Raw genomic sequence first — 24,198 nt, 5'->3', positions numbered from 1 at the left:
GGAAATAGGTGGATGACACATCACCGGCAGCCCTAACTTGCGCCTCAGCTCAACCTGAACACACAGCTAATAATTGGGGAGGGGCAATGCTTCTTGTTTAAGTAAATATTTCATCATTGCCACATCCCTTTCTCTAACCCTGGAGTTCTGCCTATTGCATCACCCAGATGCTTAAACAAACCTTCCTAAAGCACCTTTTTCTGCTTCTAATCTGCATAACCATAATACAAACTTATGTATGCCCAACTATAACTTACACCCAACTTTAGTCATGTAAGCCAAGATCAACCTTCCCCAACCTGATGCCCTCAAAATGCATTGCACTTCAGTGCCATAACTGAAGATCTGATCAACTAATCAGATCATCTAGAATTGACTTGTATATTTGGAGTAAGATAGATATGCTTAAGATGAATATAACTCCAAGATTTCCTTTTATTATGAAAGGCCTTCCCATATTTATTCCGTCATATTATTTTAAATGAATTTACAGGATATCAAACACATTTCTTTGGCAAGGACATCCTGAAATATTTTGATTGTGCAAATTACAATTACCTAATGAGAAAGGCAAAAAGGCAAAACTGAAATACTTTGGCCACATAATGAGAAGACAGGACACCCTGGAGAAGATGCTGTTGCTAGGGAGAGTGGAGGGCAAAAGGAAGAGGGGCCAACCAAGGGCAAGGTGGATGGATGATATTCTAGAGGTGATGGACTCATCCCTGGGGGAGCTGGGGGTGTTGACGACCGACAGGAAGCTCTGGCGTGGGCTGGTCCATGAAGTCACGGAGAGTCAGAAGTGACTGAACGAATAAACAACAAAACAATGAGAAAGGTGGATTTAATTTCCTACTCTTTCAAGTGTACCAAAGGGTATCTAGTCTGGTTCAGTCACTTTCTGGGATAAGGAACTCCAAAATGTAGGTCCTCCTTGGATTCAGCTTAAGAATTATTATTTGATCCCACTGAAATCCTGACAAATATTTGAATTCCTGCTGCAAGACATAAATGAAAAATATTGGGCTGCGGATAACAATTGCGACCATTTACCCAAGAAAAGGTTATACTACAAAGTAATCCATTTAAAAATAGTGTCTAAATATTTGTCCGGTGCTGAATAATATGTAACTATTGTATGTCTGCTAAGAACTCCCTTAGGGTTAAGCTCTGGGAATATCAGAATGTCCACTTATTTGAGGGGGAACACTGCTGTACTTGATCCCCAAGGGGATAGAGCAGTGTTTCTCAACCTTGGCAACTTTCAGATGTGTGGACTTCAACTTCCCCACGCTGGCTGGGGAATTCTGCGAGTTGAAGTCCACACACCTGAAAATTGCCAAGGTCGAGAAACCCTGGGATAGAGTCTTGAGGAAATATCAACTATACTGCTGTGCTAGCTGGACCTAGTTCTGGAATATGGCTGGGATCTTTCCAAGTGTAGGCTGTACTTCTTTGGCCCAGGTTTTGCATCCTCATGTTCTGAGATCAGATTAGGATTGCTGTAATGCCTATCTCTATCTGGATACAAATATCTACCAATATTATTACCCTGCCCCAAGCTTGCCCTTTAACTTGCTTAAATTTTTAACTCAACACTTCCTTTTTACCCTCTAGAGTAATGAATTTTACATAGTTCCACTTCCTCAGTCTCTACAAAGAGACCAGTATAAATCAAAGCAGTTACTTTGCAGTTCCTAATTATCCAATTGTGTATAACTAAAATCAAGACTTCGCTGGCATTATCTTGCACTAACATACCACACCTCCAAAGCCTCCATAACCCAGGTTAGGACTCTTCTCATCCCATTTTAGCATCTTCTAAACCCCCTCTCCCCACTGTTTCTTCCTTAGGTTTATCTTACTCATGGACAAACCTGGGATACCTGTTGAAAGCTGTCCCTGCACTCATCTACTGTCAGTAGAAAGTCATTCAAACAGGGCTCAGGTAATAGAGCGCTTGCTCCTGCATCAGTCTACCTCACTATCCTGCTCCCATTACAGTTAACAATCTCTCTTAAGCCCCAGACCACTGCTGCTCTAACTATGAAATTAGCCCCAGACCTCTGCTGCTCTAACTATGTTGCTGGAGCATTATTCTCCAATTTCTCACTAATATTAGAGGTTTCTGTGGCTATTCCTTTTTCACAGGTCATCTTGATCTTATCAGATCATAGCCTTCCTCTTCAAGCCCCCCCAAATCATCCCCTCCCCCCGAATCATTTCTCTTTCTGTAACCTCAGGCAAGGGGAACAGGCCAGGAATTAGAGCAAAACAATTCAAAATTAGTTTTGGCTGATATACCTGGGGTAGTGCAGCAATGGTAGTTTACCAGAGCTGCTATGTAAACATATTTACATACAACAAATAATACTACTGTATCAAAGAGAGTCATACTTAGTATCATCCTTCCCCACAAATTCCACCAAGGAGTTACCGACATGACCATGGTGGTAATGAGCTTAAATGTCCTGTTCTAGTAAATCAAAGGAGAATTGCATTAAATAGTATGAAGCTGATCTTCTTAAAGTAAGGATAATACAGTATCAAAATAATTCTTTGTGCACACCTCAGAGATAGTTCAGTTGTTTACAACAACCCTACTGTTAAAAATGTAATTCAGGAATTGAACATGAACCCATATGGTTTAACGTTCTATAATTGTTGCATTTGGAGCTGAGGTCAACCAGGCTGTTAATATAACTCTGGTTCAATCACTACCTTTTAAAGATACATATGTTCCCACTATGTAGAACTTATCAAAGTATTGCCAGTTGTATGGCCATGGGATTGACTAAAAATTATTATAAAACAAGGAAAACTAAACCTACACCTGTTTTGAAGCAATGAATTGTTAATATTGTTGTTTGTTGTCCACAGTCTTTTTGACAAAGGGCAAGGAAAAAGACTTTCAAAAAATACAGGTTACTTTTTAGAATTGCTTTGTTTATAGCATATTTTCTTTTCTCCCCCTTTCTTTAAAAAAAAAATTGCATTCACGTTGGTACATCTCATGTTGGATGACTTGCTTTATGAAATAAATGAAACACGCATTCAACTTTGGTGATATGTGTCCACACTGACCCCTTATATTACTAGGACCTACATGAAGCTGCAGCAATATTTAGTGGCAAAGAAATGCAAAAATTAAGGACACTCAAAAAGGTCCAAATACTTTTTTCATAGAACCATATGTGCAGAAATGTATATATTTGAAAAAAAAGCGCATAAATAACTGAGCAAGGCTTGAAAAAATATTACAAGTTCATGTGGAAACTGGATTAAACAAACAAGTTTGAAATATGAGAAATGGAGTAAAAAAAAAGCTAACCCATCCCCTACCCCGCACTCCCAATATCATTGGTGGTAGGTTTATGCATGGAGTAGATAATGATAATACCTAATCAAATACTCACAATAAGATTTCCAAACTGGTGGCCTGTATTCATCAGTATCTGGGGGAAAAAAACACAGCAGGAAAGCAGATGGTTTATAGAAAATACTAAATAGAACTGAAATTAATATTCAGCAGATTTGTATGAAGAAGAAATATTTAGATTCATTTAACAATTTCATTTTTCAAACTGATTATCCAAAGTCACCCATTTTGCCCAAATGCATTCAATTTAAAGAAAATCCTAAATCTAATATTTCAAACAGGAAAAGAAAAAATGGAAAACTGTCATTATGATGGTACTACTGCCGGCACTTGTCCAGGGAGTCACCAGAAGTCAACACTGACTTGAAGGTACATACATACATATATACAGGAGCACTTACCTTATTCAAACATAGATTGGCTGAAATAAATGCAGCATTAGACAACCTGAATACTTCATTCACACCTAAAAGCAGAAACATTCATAATGCTTTTATCTTACATGCTGTTACAAAATATTTTACTGTACCCAATTTTGATTTTGTGCAGCCGATTTTCCAGAGATTATTTACTGATACAGGTGGTCCTTTCTTAACAACCTGTCCTAACAGTGAGACACACGCTGAGACGAGGAGTAGTACTCTAATGTTTATTACTGCTACATAAACAGAATCCTAACAAACTGAATAAGCGTGGGAAAAACCCAGACATATAAACCCCAAAGGCTAAGGCGGGCCTGATCTGTGTCTCTTTGAATGGCTGCTTAATTCCTCAGTACTACGCATGCGCTTTACAGCCTGGATGGGAGCCCCCTGCTCGCCATCCTTACTCATGACACAACCACTTGTTCAGCGACCGTTTGAACTTACAATGGTGCTGAACAAGTGGTACTTACAATCGGTCTTCAAAGTTCTTGTCGGGACCAGGCCTGCCTCTGACTCGCATTTGGTTTCTTTTTCTGACAGAGCAGGAATTAGAAACTTATCGTGCTGGAGTTGGAGAAACAAAACTCCAGCATGACTCAGCAGAGCGGGAAGAATCCACGACACTGATTGGACGAGATCCGGAGGGGGATTTGAAAACGCCAATCAGCATGTGCCAGAGACGAGCTGAAAGTGTGCGGAGGAAAAGGCAGCCCGATTGGCTGCAAGAGACTCCAAGCGCACCAAGGAAGGGGATAAAAGGCAGCAGCGCAGACAGCATGCTGCCAGAGACAACCGCTCCTCAGAACCTGCAGCTTCAGAAGACTCCTTACCGGCTTCAGAAGTGGCGTCTGAGCTCGAAGAGGAAGCAGTGCCCAGCTTGACTTCTGAGGGAGGAATCTTCACACCTACTGCACTTGAGGAATCGGTGTCGCCTGAGCACGGCAGTCAGCGTCTAGCATCTAACTTGGAGAGTTCCCATTTCTCTCAGCCATGCAACCGAGCCGAGGGTTTCCTGCGCCATCGCCCATCAGCAGCTTATTGTAACCGCGCTTCACAAACCCCTGCAGAATTCGGAGATTGTCGCTCACCTTGCTCAGGATCTGAGTTCGTGGTGCACACAGTGCCTCCAGCCAAGTCCAGTGGTATTCCAAGTCACAAGCCTTGTTCCAAGTCTCCTGACCAGCGAATCCAGCCTAGTTGGAGCTTCCAGCCAAATTAAACAGCATTCAGAGTTCCAAGCCTTGTTCCCAGTCTCTCCCCCAGTGAATCCAGCCCAGTCTGAGACTTCCAGCCAAGTCGAGCTGAATTCAGAGTTCCAAGCCTTGTTCCAGGTCTCCCATCCAGCAAATCCAGTCCAGTCTGGGACTTCCAGCCAAGTCCAGCCCAGTATCCAGTTCCGAGCTTTGCTCCAGTTCATCTTCTGAGGAGATTCAGTCTAGTCCAGTGATTCCAGCTGAGCCCAGCCTTGTCCTGAGTTCGAATTTTGTGCCTGAGATTCAGCATATTCCTGTTTGTTGATTGTAGCCTTGCCTCCAGATTCCTTGAGCCAGCCTTCCAGTGTTGTGTTGTACCAGATTGATTCCAGTTTGAGGTCTGCTGTCTCCAATGCTCGTGTCCCAAGTGGTTCAGCTTTCTTCCAGTTAAAATCTAGAGTGGTCTTGCCACATTGCTTAATCTTGATTATTCCAGTCTCATTATTCTAAGGACATATTGATTGTAAATAGTTCTTAATAAAGAGTTTAACTGAGAACTGGTTTGGTGCATGGTCTGAACAGGATAGTTCTGGCTCTTGTAGCATTCCCGCAGACATGTGATCACGAGCCAGGCACTTGGTGACTAGCTCCCAATTATGACATTGCAGCATCCTGTAGTCATGTGATCATTATTTGTGACCTTCGCTGCCAGCTTCTGACAAGCAAAGTCAGCAGGGAGTCAGGAGGAGATTGCAAATGGCGACCATGTAACAGTGCGCTTAACAACAGCACAGGGTTTGCTTAATGACGCCAACTCAAAGTGCTGGAACTGCTGTTGCTAAGCAACATCATCATGTGACATTGTGCATTACAACTGCATTGCTTAACAACAGAAATTCCAGTCCCAATTGCTGTCTTTAACTGAGGACCACCTATACCTTTAACTATGGCTCTACATATGGATCTCTCATAAAGGTCATTAAAAGACACCCGATCAGCTGCAGACACTCACCAGTTCATACTAGTATATAGCTGAGATTATAGATAACTCCCATCCATCCATTGACTTCTCAATTATTGTTTATTTGACTTTAATCTGGACTTTTTGAAAGTGCACTTTAAGAAATTTTAAATGTTTAGGATTATTTACATTGAATAAATTAATTATGCTTCAGTATGCCTTATTGTCCATGGGGTTTTCTCGGCAAGGATACTGGAGTGGGTTGCCATTTCCTTCTCCAGTGGCCACAGGATTGGAAAAGGTCAGTTTACATTCCAATTCCAAAGAAGGGCAATGCCAAAGAATGTTCAAACTACCGCACAATTGCACTCATTTCACATGCTAGCAAGGTTATGCTCAAAATCCTACAAGCTAGGCTTCAGCAATATGTGAACCGAGAACTACCAGAAGTACAAGCTGGGTTTCGAAGAGGCAGAGGAACTAGAGATCAAATTGCCAACATTCACTGGATCATGGAGAAAGCAAGAGAGTTCCAGAAAAACATCTATTTCTGCTTCATCGACTATGCTAAAGCCTTTGATTGTGTGGGTCACAACAAACTGTGACAAATTCTTAAAGAGACGGGAGTACCAGACCACCTTACCTGTCTCCTGAGAAACTTTTATGCGGGTCAAGAAGCAACAGTTACAACTGGACATGGAACAACCGATTGGTTCAAAATTGGGAAAGGAGTACAACAAGGCTGTATATTGTCACCCTGCTTATTTCACTTATACGCAGAGTATATCATGAGAAATGCTGGGCTGGATTAATCACAAGCTGGAATTAAGATTGCTGGGAGAAAAATGAACAACCTCAGATATGCAGACGATACCACCCTAATGGCAGAAAGTGAAGAGGAACTAAAGAGTCTCTTGATGAAGGTGAAAGAGGAGAGTGCAAAAGCTGGCTTGAAACTCAACATTAAAAAAACTAAGATCATGGCATCTGGTCTCATCACTTCCTGGCAATAGAAGGGGAAGAAATGGAAGCAGTGACAGATTTTATTTTCTTGGGCTTCAAGATCACCGCAGATGGTGACTGCAGCCATGAAATTAAAAGGCGCTTGCTCCTTGGGAGGAAAGCTATGACAAACCTAGACAGCATATTAAAAAGCAGAGACATCACCTTGCTGACAAAGTCTGTATAATCAAGCTATGGTTTTCCCAGTAGTGATGTATAGCTGTGAGAGTTGGACCATAAGGAAGGCTGAGCGCTTAAGAATTGATGCTTTCAAACTGTGGTGCTGGAGAAGATTCTTAAGAGTCCCTTGGACTGCAAGGAGGTCAAATCAGTCAATCCTAAAGGATTGGCACTCTTCTCTGCATTCTTTCCGGTTCCTCAGCATCCTTCTCGTACTGTGGTGACCAAAACTGAACACAGTATTCCAGGTGTGATCTGATCTGTCCCATGTGACTGGGTATTATTGGGTCTTGAATGCTGACTACCTGACAGATGTACCTGGTATACTGACTCTTCATTGCCTGGACTGTGACATTTACTCTCTGGAAGCTCAGCTTCTGGAGCAACTTGCTGAGTATTCCTCTATCTATTTCTCTGGCCATAAATAACCGAAAACCAAATGTCAAACTCTTTACCTGTGTTTTTGCTGTTTCTAATCCCTAATTCAGCCTCTAGACAGGATGCTCCTCATCTTTGACAGGTGTCCCCTGATTTCAAGGGAAATTTATGATACCAGCAACCTGTTGGTCCCAGGACCAGATCACACACACTATTCAGCATTCAGTGACTGCAATGTTGTATGTTGTTTAGTATGTAGAAAATACCAATGCATATATTTTATCATTGACATATTCATTTGATATCAGATAAAATATTTTTCCATGGGAGACTCTTCATTCTGTTGCTGAATTCACACAACACACTATACAGTTTACCAAGTTTCAGTTTAGTGTGTTGCATGAATCCAGCTACTGTGGTTCATAAATGATGGCTTAGTGTGATTTCTGCCATCTGGGACATTCTAATCATGGTTAAATTAACAATTATTTGGCACAATGTGTGAACCCAACCTAAAATTCATCAAGCAAAATTTATGCACATGTGAGCCAAGCTTTATACTTAATTAAACTTAAGCAGTTACTAATTAAGCTTCCACAGATAACTGTTTTGCAGAAATTTCCTTCTTTACCAGTAACATATGTACAGAAATTCATTTTACAAGTAAATTATTGTAGGTGGAGAGCCATGCGTTCAACTGAATAAATAGACCGTAAAATTACAAATAGTTTTTGACTGGACTGGCAACTCTATAGATACGTCTTCATTAAAAGAAATGAAGATGACTTAACTGAAAAGCAAGACTATTTTTCACTAAAGTCAAAATACCTTGATTAAATCTCAACAAAGAAACAAGGAAACTTTGCATATAATGTAATATTTAAAATTCAGATGCTGGAAACCATGATTTATGCTATGCAGGTGTTCAGAAATGTTTTGTTTTAAAACACTGCCTATATGCTTTACTGCCTTACTGTTGTTTATGTAACCTTGGGCCATCCACATTAGGGAGCAAAATACCAAACATTATCTAGTAAATATGTATCAGTGACAGCTAAGCAAAAGAGCTGTCGTATTGTTTTTACATTGTCTTCTAAAGGATTATTGTTTACAGATAATAAAAACACAATTTTTAAATTTTATTTTGAGCTTGATGTAATACTCTGATGCAAAGCAAAAGATAAAAGATAAAAGATAAAATTGGGTGCCAGACCCAAAGTTTTTTTTTTCTCAGCTAAAAACAATGGAGCTCCTGCAGAACAATGGAGAAAAAGATATACCAGCTGTGAAGAAACAATCCATGTGTTGCTTATTATGTGGTAGTGGTGAAAACAGCAACATATGCTAATAAATCATAAGGTACCATAGTCATCAGAGCAGTAAACACCTAACCAGAGATTTGGTTAGATAAAATCCAACACTAGGTGAATCAGGTTGCCTCTCTGCTACATATCTTTTCTCTCTGTTTTGTAAAGTCTACTAATTCTAGAGCAACAGGGAGGAGGGGTCTGCTCCCTCCCCATTCTGCTGATGGACACTGAGATAGATCAGCCCAGGTGCTCCCCTGTGATGCTGAAACAAGATCAATAATTGATAAGAGGATTTCTGAAGCCTAATATTAATGCACAGATCTTGCCTGAAAGACTTTCTGACAACAATTTCTCCCCCCCTTTAAATGAATACCAGCAATAATTCAGGACCTGATTAGTGAATCAGAAGACACCATAATCCAATCCCTAAATATGAAGGGAATATGTTATGGGACACAACTCTTAAAACTGAGGGCCTGAAGAGGGGATGGAGAATCTGTGGTCTTCCAGATGTTGTAGGACCATCTTTCCTATCTCACCACTGGCCGTGTTTAGGGCTAGAATCACCCATAACACTGAGGGTGGACATAGTTTCTCTCTTCCTCTTTTAAACATATTCTGGCAGTCTGTCTTTTCCTTTTAATTAGCAAAACTAAAGGCCAAGCAATGCTTTCTTCAATTTTTTAAGAATTAAAGATTCTTATGCCCATTTTTGTTTTTTTCCACAGCACATAAAAAAGGACAAATTAATTTCCATAAATGATGTGGACTTACGTAAAACATTAACGAAATATCCTTACATATTTTTAGATGAATGAATGTTTTCTAAGGTGAACATAACATAAATAAACCTTTGTCTTTTGTCTGAATTATTCTGTTTTTCTCTTTTATCTGATACTGTTATATATTATTCTGTTAATATAAAACATATTACCTTTCGTGTGGGGTTTTCTAATACATTATACATGAAGTACTAAAAATATTCATGCTTTGTTAACGATGAGTTTTAGTGCATGCCAGCAAAGAAATTAAATATTGCAGTCCCAAGAAAGCCGTGACTTACACCCCTGAAGACATATACAATAATCTACATTACTACACTGGGAATAACTAAATATAATACATTTTTACATGATTTTTCTGATTGGTGAAAATATAGGTATCTACAGAGAATAACATATGAAGGATATAAATTGTTTCTTCAATGTATCATGTACAATCTTACAGAACCCTATGTTACAGATTTTCTTGGGAATAACTCCCATGAAATTATACAGTACTTACCTCTGAGTAAACGTATACGGAATTGGTTTGCTAGTCATCTCTTAACAGTACAGTATAGCAATTCAAATATACAATAGTATAGAATTTCTTTCTTTCTGTATGCATCTTAAGCCATATAGATGTAATTTTTTTTTGTAGTGAAGACCACAATATTGGAGTATTCTGTGCTAATAAATTCATGGAATGTCATACAGCATCAGAATTTAAACTGTAAAAACTATAAATGCTTTGGTATACTTCTATTGGCTAGAGTATAAAGTAGATCCATAATGTCTTCAATTTTTTTTCAGAGTGATTAAAAATAAAAATGTCTCTTTAGAATATATTTTAATTAAAAGCAATAATAAATACTAATTACAGAAAAAAGCAACTTGAGGGACAAAATTTTAAGACACTGAAACCAGATATTAGGAATATATTTTTAATTTGTTCTCCTATATTCTAGCCACCAGAAGAGACCCCTCTCCCAAGGCATTTAACAATTAAAATTCAATTCCAACCAAATAGGAATTAAAACAAAAATTAATCTGTATGCAGTACAGATTTAGATCGCAGGGGACTGCATTTAGGAGTGCAAACTAATTATCTTAAAAGACACAACAAAAGGTCCTAGTCTAAAAATTCACATATTATCATATTTATCATAAATGAAGAAATTAGATCATTTCTTAAATCAAATGTACAAAATAATTTTGTACAGAAGCCATATAACGTGCCTCTATTATTACTACAGAGAGCCAGTTTGGCATAGTGGTTAAGGCATGAGGCATGGGAGACCATGAGTTCTAGTCCTGCCTTTGGCACAAAGCCAGCTGGGGGACCTTGAGCCAGTCACTTTCTCTCAGCCCTGCGACAAAGAAGGCAATGGCAAACTACTTACGAAATCTTGCCAAGAAAACTGCAGGGACTAGCCCAGGCAGCCACCAGGAGTCAACACTGACTCGAAGGCACAATCAATCAATCAATCAATCAATAATAAAAAATTATCCCATGTTTTTGCACTCTTCACCTAGTAACAATATACTTCTTAGTTCACCTAATAACAGTATGCTTCTTCACCTAGTAATAATATACTTCTCCAAGTCAAGCTCAAGTCCTGGTGATGTCATGGATATATCCATGCAGTTTTCTTGGAAAATGTACAGAAGTGACTTCCAATATCTTTTTTTTTCATTTCCTAGTCTAGCCTATAGCCCTAGGATTTCCCAGTGGCTTCCCATCCAATTACTAATCACATCCAACAGCACTTAGCCTGGAAAATAATAAAACCAGGTCACCCAGGTGCTACCACTTGCTAAGACCTAATAGAGCGATCAAGTCAGGCATACTAAAATGTGTCAATTATCTTCCCATACTGAATATGATCCAAATGATTAATTGTATTAAGAAGAATAAATTGTATGGCCTGAATAACAAAAGATTTCATACACACATGAACACACACACACACACACACTGTTCTAGGCTGATAACCAGTAAATCCAGTGGTTTGCATTCATAGTCTATAAAAGTCAGCAAGTTGTTCATAAGTTGCAAATAACATTACTGAGTAACAGGGCCATAAATTCTTATTTCCAATGTTAGAGAACAGCAAGAAGGATGCAGAGAATCTATGTCCTTTGTCCAGCTGACAATTTCCATAGAGTAGGTAATTCAAAAGATTATGGGCATCTGAAAATATTAGAACTTGTCCTCAAAGTCAGATGAATAAATATGACTTCTTCCCAGTGTATGATTTATAAAAAATCATGGGTTTGAACAATGTATTATTCTCATTGCATCTCCAACATTCCTTTTCTGTTCAAATGCAATGGAGTTCAATGAGTCCAAAAGAGTATTTTCTATAGAAAGAGCCACACACTAAGATCTATTGAAATTTTTTGATACAGAATTTAAGAAAGTCTCCCACTGACTAGACAAAATGGAGATCTTCAATTCCTTATTCCATCTGGTCTTTAAAATTTGCAAATCAAATCGATTTATTGATACCAAGTATTTATAAAGACTGAGATTTTTAGTCTTATAAGATTAGGTAATCACTTCTAAGTACCTCTGAAGCTAAAAATGCCACTGCCCAACTCAAGATGTCAATAGATGTTGTAAATTACCTGTAGGGTGCAAAAGACAAATATATTTGTCCTTTCATAAACATTCATCATTACCATTTGGAAATTAGTATCAAGTAAAAAATCTCCACATCCATCAAAATCAGCATTGCTAATAACAAGGCAGCAGGAGACGACGGCATCCCAGCTGAACTGTTCAAAATCTTGCAAGATGATGCTGTCAAGGTAATGCATGCTATATGCCAGCAAATTTGGAAAACACAAGAATGGCCATCAGATTGGAAAAAATCAACTTATATCCCCATACCAAAAAAGGGAAACACTAAAGAATGTTCAAACTATCGAACAGTGGCACTCATTTCACATGACAGTAAGGTAATGCTCAAGATCCTGCAAGGCAGACTTCAGCAATTCATGGAGCAAGAATTGCCAGATGTACAAGCTGGGTTTAGAAAAGGCAGAGGAACTAGGGACCAAATTGCCAATATCCGCCAGATAATGGAAAAAGCCAGGGAGTTTCAGAAAAACATCTATTTCTGTTTTATTGACTATTCTAAAGCCTTTGACTGTGTGGACCACAACAAATTGTGGCAAGTTCTTAGTGGTATGGGGATACCAAGTCATCCTGTCTGCCTCCTGAAGAATCTGTATAACGACCAGGTAGCGACAGTAAGAACAGACCACGGAACAACGGACTGGTTTAAGATTGGGTAAGGAGTACAGCAGGGCTGTATACTCTCACCCTACCTATTCAACTTGTATGCAGAACACATCATGCGACATGCTGGGCTTGAGGAATCCAAGGCTGGAGTTAAAATCGCTGGAGGAAACATTAACAATCTCAGATATGCAGATGATACCATTTTGATGGCTGAAAGTGAAGAGGAACTGAGGAGCCTTATGATGAAGGTGAAAGAAGAAAGTGCAAGAGCTGGTTTGCAGCTAAACCTCAAAAAAACCAAGATTATGGCAACCAGCTTGATTGATAACTGGCAAATAGAGGGAGAAAATGTAGAAGCAGTGAAAGACTTTGTATTTCTAGGTGCGAAGATTACTGCAGATGCTGACTGCAGTCAGGAAATCAGAAGACGTTTAATCCTTGGGAGAAGAGCAATGACAAATCTCGATCAAATAGTTAAGAGCAGAGACATCACACTGACAACAAAGGTCCGCATAGTTAAAGCAATAGTGTTCCCCGTAGTAACATATGGCTGCGAGAGCTGGACCATAAGGAAGGCTGAGAGAAGGAAGATCGATGCTTTTGAACTGTGGTGTTGGAGGAAAATTCTGAGAGTGCCTTGGACTGCAAGAAGATCAAACCAGTCCATCCTCCAGGAAATAAAGCCAGACTGCTCACTTGAGGGAACGATATTAAAGGCCAAACTGAAATACTTTGGCCACATAATGAGAAGACAGGACATCCTGGAGAAGATGATGATGCTAGGGAGAGTGGAGGGCAAAAGGAAGAGGGGCCAACCAAGGGCAAGGTGGATGGATGATATTCTAGAGGTGACGGACTTGTCCCTGGGGGAGCTGGGGGTGTTGATGACCGACAGGAAGCTCTGGCGTGGGCTGGTCCATGAAGTCATGAAGAGTCAGAAGCGACTAAACGAATAAACAACAACCATCAAAATCTTCCATAAAACAGTGTTTTTTAAAAATCAATTCTCAGGTCTATATTACCCCACAATATCAATTTATCAAGGGGGGGAAAAAGGATCAAAATGCATTTTCTAGAAATAGCACAACAGAAAATTCAAAATCAGTGTAATGGTGAAATGAGTTATATCTAATCTATTATATGCTGAACCTCAAACAGTACACTATTATGCATTTGGTACTTCTCACTAGTACCAAATTTTGTATTGCTTCATTCATTATAAATTCTCTGCCCTGGGTCCTTCTGGATGACTAATCCAAAAGAGCTCAGGATGAGGAATTTATAATGAATGAAGCAATCCAAAATATAGTACTAGTGAGAAGTACCAAATGCAAAATAATGTAATTCAAAGTTTGAATTATAAAACCATCCTTATTTTTAATTGACAATTGAATCTTGATTAACAGTAAATTTGGAAATGAAGTAGCCAATAGAAATTTACAGAATTTTTGAAAATATTTTCCAGCTAAATATAGATGGGAATTCCATGTAAAAACTAAAGTACCTGGAAATAACATTCACTTTAGGAATATTTACCCTACCCCAAAAGCTGAAGTTTAAAGATTCCCATCTATCAATATATAAAGCAAGGTATCTATATCTTACTCATATTTAATAAAATTATTTGGGAAGTAACACATAGATTAAAAACACCTAAATATTTAATACTTTTAGCACATATAGAAACAGGATACTTAATGTAAGAATAATCAATCAATTATTATTGAGTGTCATCAATTCGGACTTAGACCAATTAACAGAGAATCCTGCAACTCATCCAAACACATAAAAAAGTGCATTAAGGTCAAAAGTAATCAGTTCAGAAATAAACAGTACAGTATCATCAGCATATAACACTTATGGTGCAGTACAGTATCATAACAGCATATATTCTCATGGGTTGTTAGAAAAAATTATAAAAAATCTTAAGCAGGATCATTTCTGTTTGTGTTTAGCTGTGCTTGTATCTGTATGCAATGTATGTGTGTTTGTTTGTATATACTGTGCATATATGATTGGCCAATCTTATTCATATTATATGAGTTAATCTGCTTTGAATGGAACATTTCTGGTGAAAATTCATGAGCTTGGAAGATGAAAAGCGCCATCTTGTGGAACTTTAAATCTACACTGATGTCTGAATGATATTAGCTTCTAGTATGGAAATTTAGCATTTCTTATATTCTTCTCACTTAAGGAAATTATCTGGAGTTGCACCTGGAGACAACAGGAAACTCACTAAGCATAAGCAAAAATGAGCACTGGGATTTCCTTCAATCTGTCACCCAAGGGGAGAAAATGAAATCTTCCAACAAAAGCCAAGTAGCAAAATATGAGTTATTTTATGCCTTTCATTATAGTTCTCCAGTAAGGTATAGATGGGAAAGTGTTGGCTAGGGGATAACTGGGTTCATATGACATACAGATCACTTTGTGGCTTTGGCTAAGTCATTCTTAGGCTACCCATTACCACAGGACTGTTATAAAGATAAAATATTCTAAGCATTTTGAAAGGAATGGGTAAATAAAATGTTACAATTTTTGGCATGTTTTGCATACACACAATGTGTTTGTGTATATATGTATGTGTGTGTGTGTGTGTGTGTGTGTGTGTGTACATGTGTTTGTGTGTAAAATACATATATACACACATACACAGAGAGAGGGAGAGAGAGAGTGCACACAGCTAGATAGCGTAGTGGTTAGAGCGCTGCCCGTTGACACAGGAGACTGGGGTTCAAATCCTAGCTGCCTTACCAGTAAGGATCCTTGGGCAAAGACCCCCTAATGCTTCACCTGCCTCCCTCGGATATGAGAGTCATGCCAGCTCAGACATTGCCCATATTAACAAGGTCCATGCCAGGTGGTGAGGAACCAGGACAATCTGACAATAAGTGGGCTACTGGAACAAGCCATCCATGGACAAGACAAGAGAACCTGGAATTGATAGAATGCCACTACAACAGTAGACCTAATGAGAGGGGATATGTGAAATGTATGAGGAAACTATGGATGGACCGAAGACCTGCATCCACACTAACTGAGAAACAGCTAGTCACCCAACACTTCAACATAGTGAAGAGGAAGCTGCCCTCACAACCTGAGACAGATCAACTACACATTACATCCCAGACTCAAGAAGACTCGGAAGAACAACTGGAGGTGCAGCCAACACCAGAAGCTGGAATTCATTGCCACCCCCTACATTACAGCTGATATGAGGTATAAGATCATGAATGAACTAGCTACAGTCAACCTTCAAGACTGATTACCAGGGCTCAGTGGAGAAGAACCATCAGATAGTATGCTAGAAGATGCCAACAGAGCCCTCACGACAATCCCTACTACCACCATAACTCAAACCAATGAACTGGTATATGCTACAGCTGCTCTAATCCTGGAGATGCTTGGCCACACGATAAAGAAAAATAGCAGTACATCCCCACTCCCCCAGAAAATGAGGTTGGAGGCTAAGATCAAGGCAACTCAGAGAGAAGTTAGTCAGCTGGTGGACCTACAGAAGCGTGTGGAGATTAAGGATAAGACTCGGCTACTGAAAAAATACAAGGGCCTGACTCCATCTGAAGCCCTAGAGACTGCTAAACAAAGGCTCACAGCCCTGGCTACCAGGCTAAGGAGATACACTAGAGAAGCAGAGGCCAAAATGATAAGTGCCCTGTTCGCCAAAGAACCATCCAAGGTGTACTCCCAACTGCAGTGCAACAACACAGTAACAGCAGAGCCACCAACAGCAGAAACAGAACAGTACTGGAAGAACATATGGGAGAAAGAGAAGAGACAGAACACCAGTGCAAAGTGGCTGCAGGACCTGAGAGCAGACCACAGCAATCTCCCAGAGCAGGAACCAGTCACCATTACAGTATCAGACATCCAACAGCAGGTCAAGAACATGAAGAGTTGGACAGTACCTGGCCCAGACATGATCCACACCTACTAGCTAAAGAAACTAACAGCAGTGCATGAACACCTAGCAACAGAGATGAACCAGCTGCTAGTAGCAGGCTCCCACCCAGACTGGCTAACACAAGGAAGGACAGGGCTGATCATGAAAGACCCCCACAAGGGAACAGCACTGTCCAACTACCCACCAATTACCTGCCTCCCCACAACATGGAAAGTCCTATCAGGCATCATAGCCACTAAGCTACAGGACCATACAGGCCAGTACATGAGCACAGCTCAGAAGGGCATTGGGAGCCAGAGGCTCAAACTCAAGTTGCTCATAGAGTAGTTGCCCAACAGACAAATCTGAGCACAGCTGGATTGACTACAGGAAAGCCTATGACTCAATGCCACACCCATGGATCTATGAATGCCTGGCGCTATACAAAGTCAACAGGACATTAAGGACCTTCCTCAAGAACTCAATGGGACTGTGGAAGACAACACTGGAAGGCAACTCAAGATGGCTCTCACAAGTGGCCCTCAAGTGCAGCATATACCAAGGTTATGCACTGTCCCCACTGCTGTTCTGCATAGACTTGAACCCCCTCAGCCAGATAATCACAAGGAGTGGATATGGATACAAGTTCAGGAGTGGAACTACCATCAGCCACCTCCTCAACATGGATGACATCAAGCTGTATGCTAAGAGTGAATGAGACATTGACTCGCTGATCCACCTGACATGATCTACAGTGAGGACACTGGGATGTCATTTGGACTGGAGAAGTTTTACTACCACTACTACTTTACTACCACTGCTACTACAGATGGTAGTAAAGAGAGGGAAGGTAGTCAAGACTGATGGGGTGGAATTACCAGCGGGCCACACAGCAGTCAGACAGACCAGCTACAAGTACCTTGGTATCCCACAGTCACAAGGGAACCACGATGAGGAGGCAAGGAAGACAGCAACATCCAAGTACCACCAAAGGATACGACAGGTCCTGAAGGGCCAGCTCAATGGGAAGAACAAGATTTATTTATTTATTTTCTACCCTGCCTTTATTTATCCACGCCATCAACACATACGCTCTGCCAATCATCAGATACCCTGCCAGTATAGTGAGCTGGCCAAAGGAGGACATGGAGGTTGCCGATGTGAAGCCCCAGAAGCCCCTCACAGTGTATGGAGATTTCCACCCCAAGTCCAACACCCAGAGACTGTAAACCAGCCGGAAAGAGGATGGGTGGTGACTGGTGAGTGTCAAAGCCACTGTTCTTGATGAAGCCCAGAGCATCCAGGAGTACATCAGTAAGAAGGCACCCAAAGATGAGCTGCTGAGCGAATGCCTGAGGCAGCAGCAGACACAGGAGAAAGATCAAGCAGAGGAAATGCCATGGCAAGACAAGATCCTGCATGGTATGTACCACTGACAGATAGCTGAGGTGGCTGACATTGGGAAATCCTACCAGTGGCTGGAAAGGGTTGGACTAAAAGACAGCACTGAGGCACTGATCATAGCAGCACAAGAACAGGCACTAAGCACCAGATCCATAGAAGCAGTGATCTACCACACTAGACAGGACCCAAGGTACAGACTGTGCAGATGCCTCAGAGACAATCCAACACATAGTGGCAGGGTGTAAGTTGCAGGCAGGAACAGCACACATTGAACCAAGTAGCTGGCATTGCGTAGAGGAACAACTGCACATGTACAGGCTAGACCCTTCCAAGTGCAGATGGGAGATTCCACAGAAGATTGTGGAGAATGACAGGGCTAAGATCCCACGGGACTTCCAGATCCAGATGGACAGGCAGGTACTGGCCAATCAACTAGACATTGTGGTAGTAGACAAGGACCAGAAGACAGCAGTGGTGATAGATGTAGCAGTCTCAAGTGACAGCAACATCGGGAAGAAGGAGCATGAGAAGCTGGAGAAGTACCAGGGCCTGAAGGAGGAACTAGAGAAGATATGGAAAGTGAAGGCCAAAGTGGTCCCAGTGGTGGTAGAAGCACGTGGGGCTGTGACTCCTAAGCTGGGAGAGTGGCTCCAATAGATCCCAGGAACAGCATCAGAACTCTCTGTCCAGGAAAGTGCAATGCCAGGAACAGCTAAGATAATGTGCAGAACCCTCAAACTCCCAGGCCTCTGGTAGAGGACTTGAGATTGAGGAAAACACATACCACCCATAGGGGTGAGAAGGGAATTTTTTAAATACCTGTTCCAAAGGTACTGCTTTGATCGCCAGTTTGCCACAGAAAGGAATTCAAGATACTTTTGCATGTGTATGTGCCTTCGAGTCAGTTTTTGACTCCTGGTAACTGCCTGGACAAATCCTTGCAGTTACCTTAGCAAGGTTTTTCAGAAGTGGTTTGCCCTTGCCTCCTTCCTAGGGCTGAGAGAGAGGGACCGGTCCAAGGTCACCCAGCTGGCTTTGTGCCCAAGATGGGACTAGGACTCCCAGCCTGGTGCCTTAAGCACGATACCAAACTGGCTCTTTTTAATGACACACACATTTTAGGATTTTAATATCTGACAGAGTGACTCCTCTCTTATGTACCAGACTGTCAGCTAAGATTTAATGGATGCTGCATCTGTCAGGGTTATGCTATGTGGGAATCCAAAAGGAGGCATTCTCTATACAACCCCGTCCGTGCTCAATTATAGTTATACTCAGTCAATGACTGTTCTAAGCTGTCACCGACAGCTTAAGTTTTCCCTGTTCATCCTGGATTTGGGCTAAACTGGTGCTTCTGTACCCCTCTAGTGTAATTTGATACAGTTTCTGTACAGGTTTTAGCTGTAAGGTTTTTACACTGTTAAAATGTTTTGCAAGTCTTGGTACCATCTCCTTCCTCACAGTCATCCAAGAGTTAACTAACATTTTTGGAATGGGAAATGTAACTGATCAGCATGCCAATTCTACATAGGTTTAAGTTGAAGTAAAAACTGTCTTTAGGATTCCACAGTTCCTAATTATTTGGAGCAGAATATCATTTTGCTGTATTAGCAGAAACAATTCCTGAGCACAGTTGGGCTCAAGACACCCTGCCAGCAGGAAGAGTTTAGGTGTATGAAAGCTGATTCTTTCTTCCATCTGCTATTCCAGCATCCCTCTTATGCTGTTGTAGAGGATCCTCCAGTTAGATTTATTTGAGTGCAAAGAAGACTGCAAAGGAAGGGAACAATTGGCTCAATTTCCACTTTTTGCTCATTTTGCCAACAGTGCAAACAGTTCGATCAGAAAACTTTTTCATTTGCAGGATATGAATTCTAGATCCACATTTTTATATGGATCTAGATAAAAAAAGCCATTCTGGACCCAAAGAGTTCATATATGACTAGCCCATTGGTTAAAAAATTGTGAATATTTATCATTTTTGATAAATACTATATTTAGGCACCATTTGTAACATTCTTAGTGAAAAAGATCTCTCCACAACTCCATTCTTACACTTGGATGTTGTTTCATAATTTCTGAGTATATGTAATTTTGCCTTTTCGAAATTGTACAACTCTGGCAGAAGATAATTTTTTAAACTAGGAAATACAAGCAATCCTTTCCTCCTTTCACTAATCCCTACGGCAACACAACATCCTGTTATTTTGCGAACCATTTATTTAGATTTTTTAATGCTCTAAACTGTCCATGTGTGTTGATTTTAAAAGCAATGCTAATGAACAGCTGTATTAGTGCTATCTTACCACAACTGTTAATTCTGCATCAAGCCATCCCCCTTCTATTGCATGAATGGAATACTTTGTTTGTTTGTTTTATTTAAAAGATTTGTATGGGTGCCCATCTTAAAACACAGCTCTGGGCAGCTCACAGCAACAAAAAACCTCAAACTATAAAAACCATAAAGCCATAAAACTGTAAAACGCAACCAAACCCTAGTGCCTCCGTCATCCCCTTGGAATGCCCCAACAACCAACCCAAAACACCCTTACTTTACTCCAGCGCCTGGGCAAAAAGCCAGGTCTTGATGGGGGAAGGATGTTCCATAAGGTGGGGCAGCCTTGGAAAAGGCACCCTTCTGAGGTTCCTCTAGAATATTCAGATGAAACGTTTCCAAGTCAGTTGAAGACCATCCTGCAAATAGACTAAATATGTTTGCATGAGATCAGTATTAAACTGCATCATTTTAAAGGATTTTTAGAGAGTGCTTATCGTTAAAAAATGATGTGTGTATACTTTAAAATAAATAAATAAAGCTGAGCCTTTGCTTTGTTTCAGACTAGGTTAATGCAATAAATGCCTCAGCGCTTATTAAAAAGCAGCTTTATTCAGGAAAACCAGCATAATAAAACATTATTTTATATAGCTTAAGCATTACAAGGAAAAGAGGAACAAAAGAACACAATTCCATTGGGAATGCATCAAATCTCTATATATGTTTAGCTATTGCATCTTTGGCTCGTCCGCTTCCAAGCCTTTGCAGTCCTCATCTTTGGTGTTTCAGATATGAAAGGTAGACATTCCATCCCAAAGTCACGATGTTCACAAACAGCACTCGGTACTGAGTGGGGAGATACAAAAAATTTAGCAGTTGAGCTCCTGGCCAAACAATGAGCTCTGCCAGGTAATAGTCCCAGAATTTATCCCTAAATTCATCAATGCTGTCTGCCAAACTATGGCCTTGAAGCAGCGCCATGATTATGAAATACCAACCTCCGAAAAATGGAGCAAAGGCCTGGTCGATTGCTACCTTCATGATGACAACCTTCAGACGTTGAACTCCTTTGTTTGGGATTATTTTGTCTATCCACAAATACCAATAATGCAGGAGCGGCCCCATGCTACATCCAGTGACAAACATGTGACATGTACGGTCAATATCCCACCGCTGTGTTTGCTTTTTCCTCTGCTCCAAAGCCTGCTGGATTATATCTGCACCTCCTAGTAAGAGTCCAGAGCTAGCCGTGTTGACAATGATAAGGCTGCGGCCATGAAAAAGTGGGGCATGCCTTTGTGCCAGCCTGACCAACTGTCGGAGAATACGGGAATGCATCTCACTTTCTTGTTGCTCTGAATTAAATACATCTAGCTCAGATAACTATGATGTGCACATTTTTCAAGCCTTATTGTGATGCCTTATTGTGATGTCACTGCTATCTTCAACATCTTGCATTAAATGTAGCAAATAAATCACATCAACTGAACAGGTACATAATTACCTGAATAACTGTTCTTATGCCACATACGAAGCACGTTTTTTGGCGGGGGGGCTGTTTTGGGCTAATTTTAAGGGCGTATACAGTTTTTAGCGATATATTAAACTGTCACAAATTATAACTACAAAATGCATCGCAGGGAGGCAGATGATGCCGGCATGCTGAGTCAGGTCAGCCGGCCTCCTTCCCTCTCCCTGCACCACCAGCACCACGTTCCCCAAATCCAGCTTCTCCTTTCTCGCCCCCCCATTTCCACCTCCCCTCCCAAGGACCCCTTTGCTAGAGGGGGGCTGAAGCCTTGCAACCTCCAACACCCCTCCCCTTAATATTTGGACTCATCAGCCTCTCCTGAAATCTTGGCACCCTGATGCCAAAGCCTTCACCACCACCACCACCTTTTCTCTTCCCCACCTCCTTCCCCCGCCCCCCACCTTGTGGGTGGCTCCTGCTGTCGCTGGTGCCCGGGCCAGCCCAGCTCTGATCTCCTGCCCCTGTTCTGAGACAGAGCCCCTCAGGCCTCTGCACCTGCAGAAAGGCAGGTGCATGGCAGCAAGGAGAGCCCTGGTACAGAAGCCTCGGCGGCATCTCACTCTTGCACATGCTCTATCACCACCTGCTTCTCCTCCCTCTTCTCCTCCTCAGCTTGCACTTTGCTCACCTCCCTGCTTGCACATGTGTGTGCAATCCCTGCCCCCGCCTGGGGTCTGCGCACACTCTGGCAGGCCAACTCAGTGTTGGAGGCTGGAGGGTTTTTGTTTGGTTTTTGTCTCTTCTTTTTTAAAATAAATCATGATCTCCCAGGGAACCCCTAGTGACCTCTCGCGGAACCCTAGAGTCTCGCAGAACCCCGGTTGTGAAAACCTGCTCTAGATGGCAACATTTCAAGGAAGCACCTGGAGCATGTCTATCCTATCTGATATGGTCCCATGCCATGTAGGGCTTTAAACATGATAGCCAGCACATTGAATTGCACCCAGAAGGAAACTGGGAGCCAGTGCAGCTTGCACAACAGAGGTGTAATATTGGTGAACCTAGAAGCACCCAGCACTGTGCATGCCACTGCATTCTGGACCAGCTGAAGCTTCTGAGTGGTCTTCAAGGGCAGCCCCATGTAAAGCACATTGCAGTAATCCAAATGGATTGGCCTCCCAGTCCAGGAAAGGGTGCAATTGGTGCACAAGATGAATCTGTGCAAAGGCCCTCCTAGCCATGGCTAATGCCTGCTCATTGAGCTGGAGCCGTGTGTCCAGGAAGACCCTCAAATTGTGCATCAGCTCAGTCTAGGGAAGTACAATCTTATCCAGAGTCAACAATGACATATCACCAGACTTGGGGGGGGGGGCAAAAATCCAAAGCCACTCCATTTTTCCAGGGTTGAGTTGAAGTTGTTTCCTCCCCATCCAGACCCTCACAGCCTCCAGGCACTCAGCCAGCATCGCAACAGCATCATCTGCCCAGCCAAGGGTGGAGATGTATACCTGGGTATCATCGGTGTATTGATGATACTGCACCCGTGCTGTTGAATGACCTTGTCCTATATAGTACTACCTAGAGAAGTCTTTTTAAAAAACTGCTTAGTTAATTTTGTTTTCCTATTTAACTATCATGCTTCATCTGCTACAGTGGAGAGATTATATCTGAGCAATGACCAGGTCTAGAATTTTGACAAGAATGGAGAAGAGGCTACAGTAAAGGTGGCCAATCCAGAGGAATGGAACTGCTGCTCATGGGGCAGCACAAGCTGTGAAACCATGGGCAATTCTAAGCAAGGCTTCTATCACATAATTGCCCTACCCCACAGGGGCAATTACAGGAGGAAGCTTAGATCTTCTGCCATTCACAACCTGCCCTTATTTTTCTAACATATCTTCTATCTTTTCTCTTGCCAGAAAAAGCAAACCATAAAATGCCTTTTGAGTGGCCGTGCAGGTAGTCCTCCTGTGGGGAACAATTCATATTAAAGATAGGAACTGAACTTTAAGTATAAACAACTACCCTCTGCAGCAGTATTTATACAGTATACAGAAAAGGAACTCTTGCCTTTGTTTATGAAGTTTCTTCACTCTTCCTTGCTTAAAATCCCCCTGTTTGCTTATTATTCCAGTGCAGTTTGCTTGCTTTGCTATAACAAGCCAAGTTATTAATACAAAGGAGCAGCAGTATCTGGGTGCCTAGCTGAAAAATGCCACACTGGGAACTAAGCCTTAAGTGGCTACCTCAGAATGTGTGTTCATTAGTCTGGACAAGGATGAATGCACTCTGGCAGCTACTTCCT

General features: G+C 41.3%; 2 protein-coding genes across 2 annotated transcripts in view; both read right to left on the bottom strand.

Moving 5' to 3' along the window:
• Positions 1-24,198, bottom strand: part of CHN1 (chimerin 1) — a 115,408-nt gene that overhangs the window by 72,512 nt on the left and 18,698 nt on the right. Inside the window, exon 2 of the mRNA XM_063318154.1 lies at positions 3,417-3,455. Within this exon, the coding sequence (XP_063174224.1) occupies positions 3,417-3,455 (39 nt within the window). The remainder of the gene's footprint in view (positions 1-3,416; positions 3,456-24,198) is intronic.
• On the bottom strand, positions 21,194-21,832 carry LOC134489415 (mpv17-like protein 2). Its single transcript, XM_063292086.1, has one exon. The coding sequence runs from the start codon at positions 21,758-21,760 to the stop codon at positions 21,194-21,196; it is 567 nt and encodes a 188-aa protein (XP_063148156.1). The 5' UTR covers positions 21,761-21,832.

This window comes from Candoia aspera, chromosome 1, assembly GCF_035149785.1.
Source record: "Candoia aspera isolate rCanAsp1 chromosome 1, rCanAsp1.hap2, whole genome shotgun sequence".
Taxonomy (NCBI): domain Eukaryota; kingdom Metazoa; phylum Chordata; class Lepidosauria; order Squamata; family Boidae; genus Candoia; species Candoia aspera.
This window is presented reverse-complemented; position numbering and strand designations above follow the sequence as displayed.

Coding starts and splice junctions, on each gene's coding strand:
- LOC134489415 (XM_063292086.1), bottom strand. CDS start 21,760: ATGCATTCCCGTATTCTCCGACAGTTGGTCAGGCTGGCACAAAGGCAT.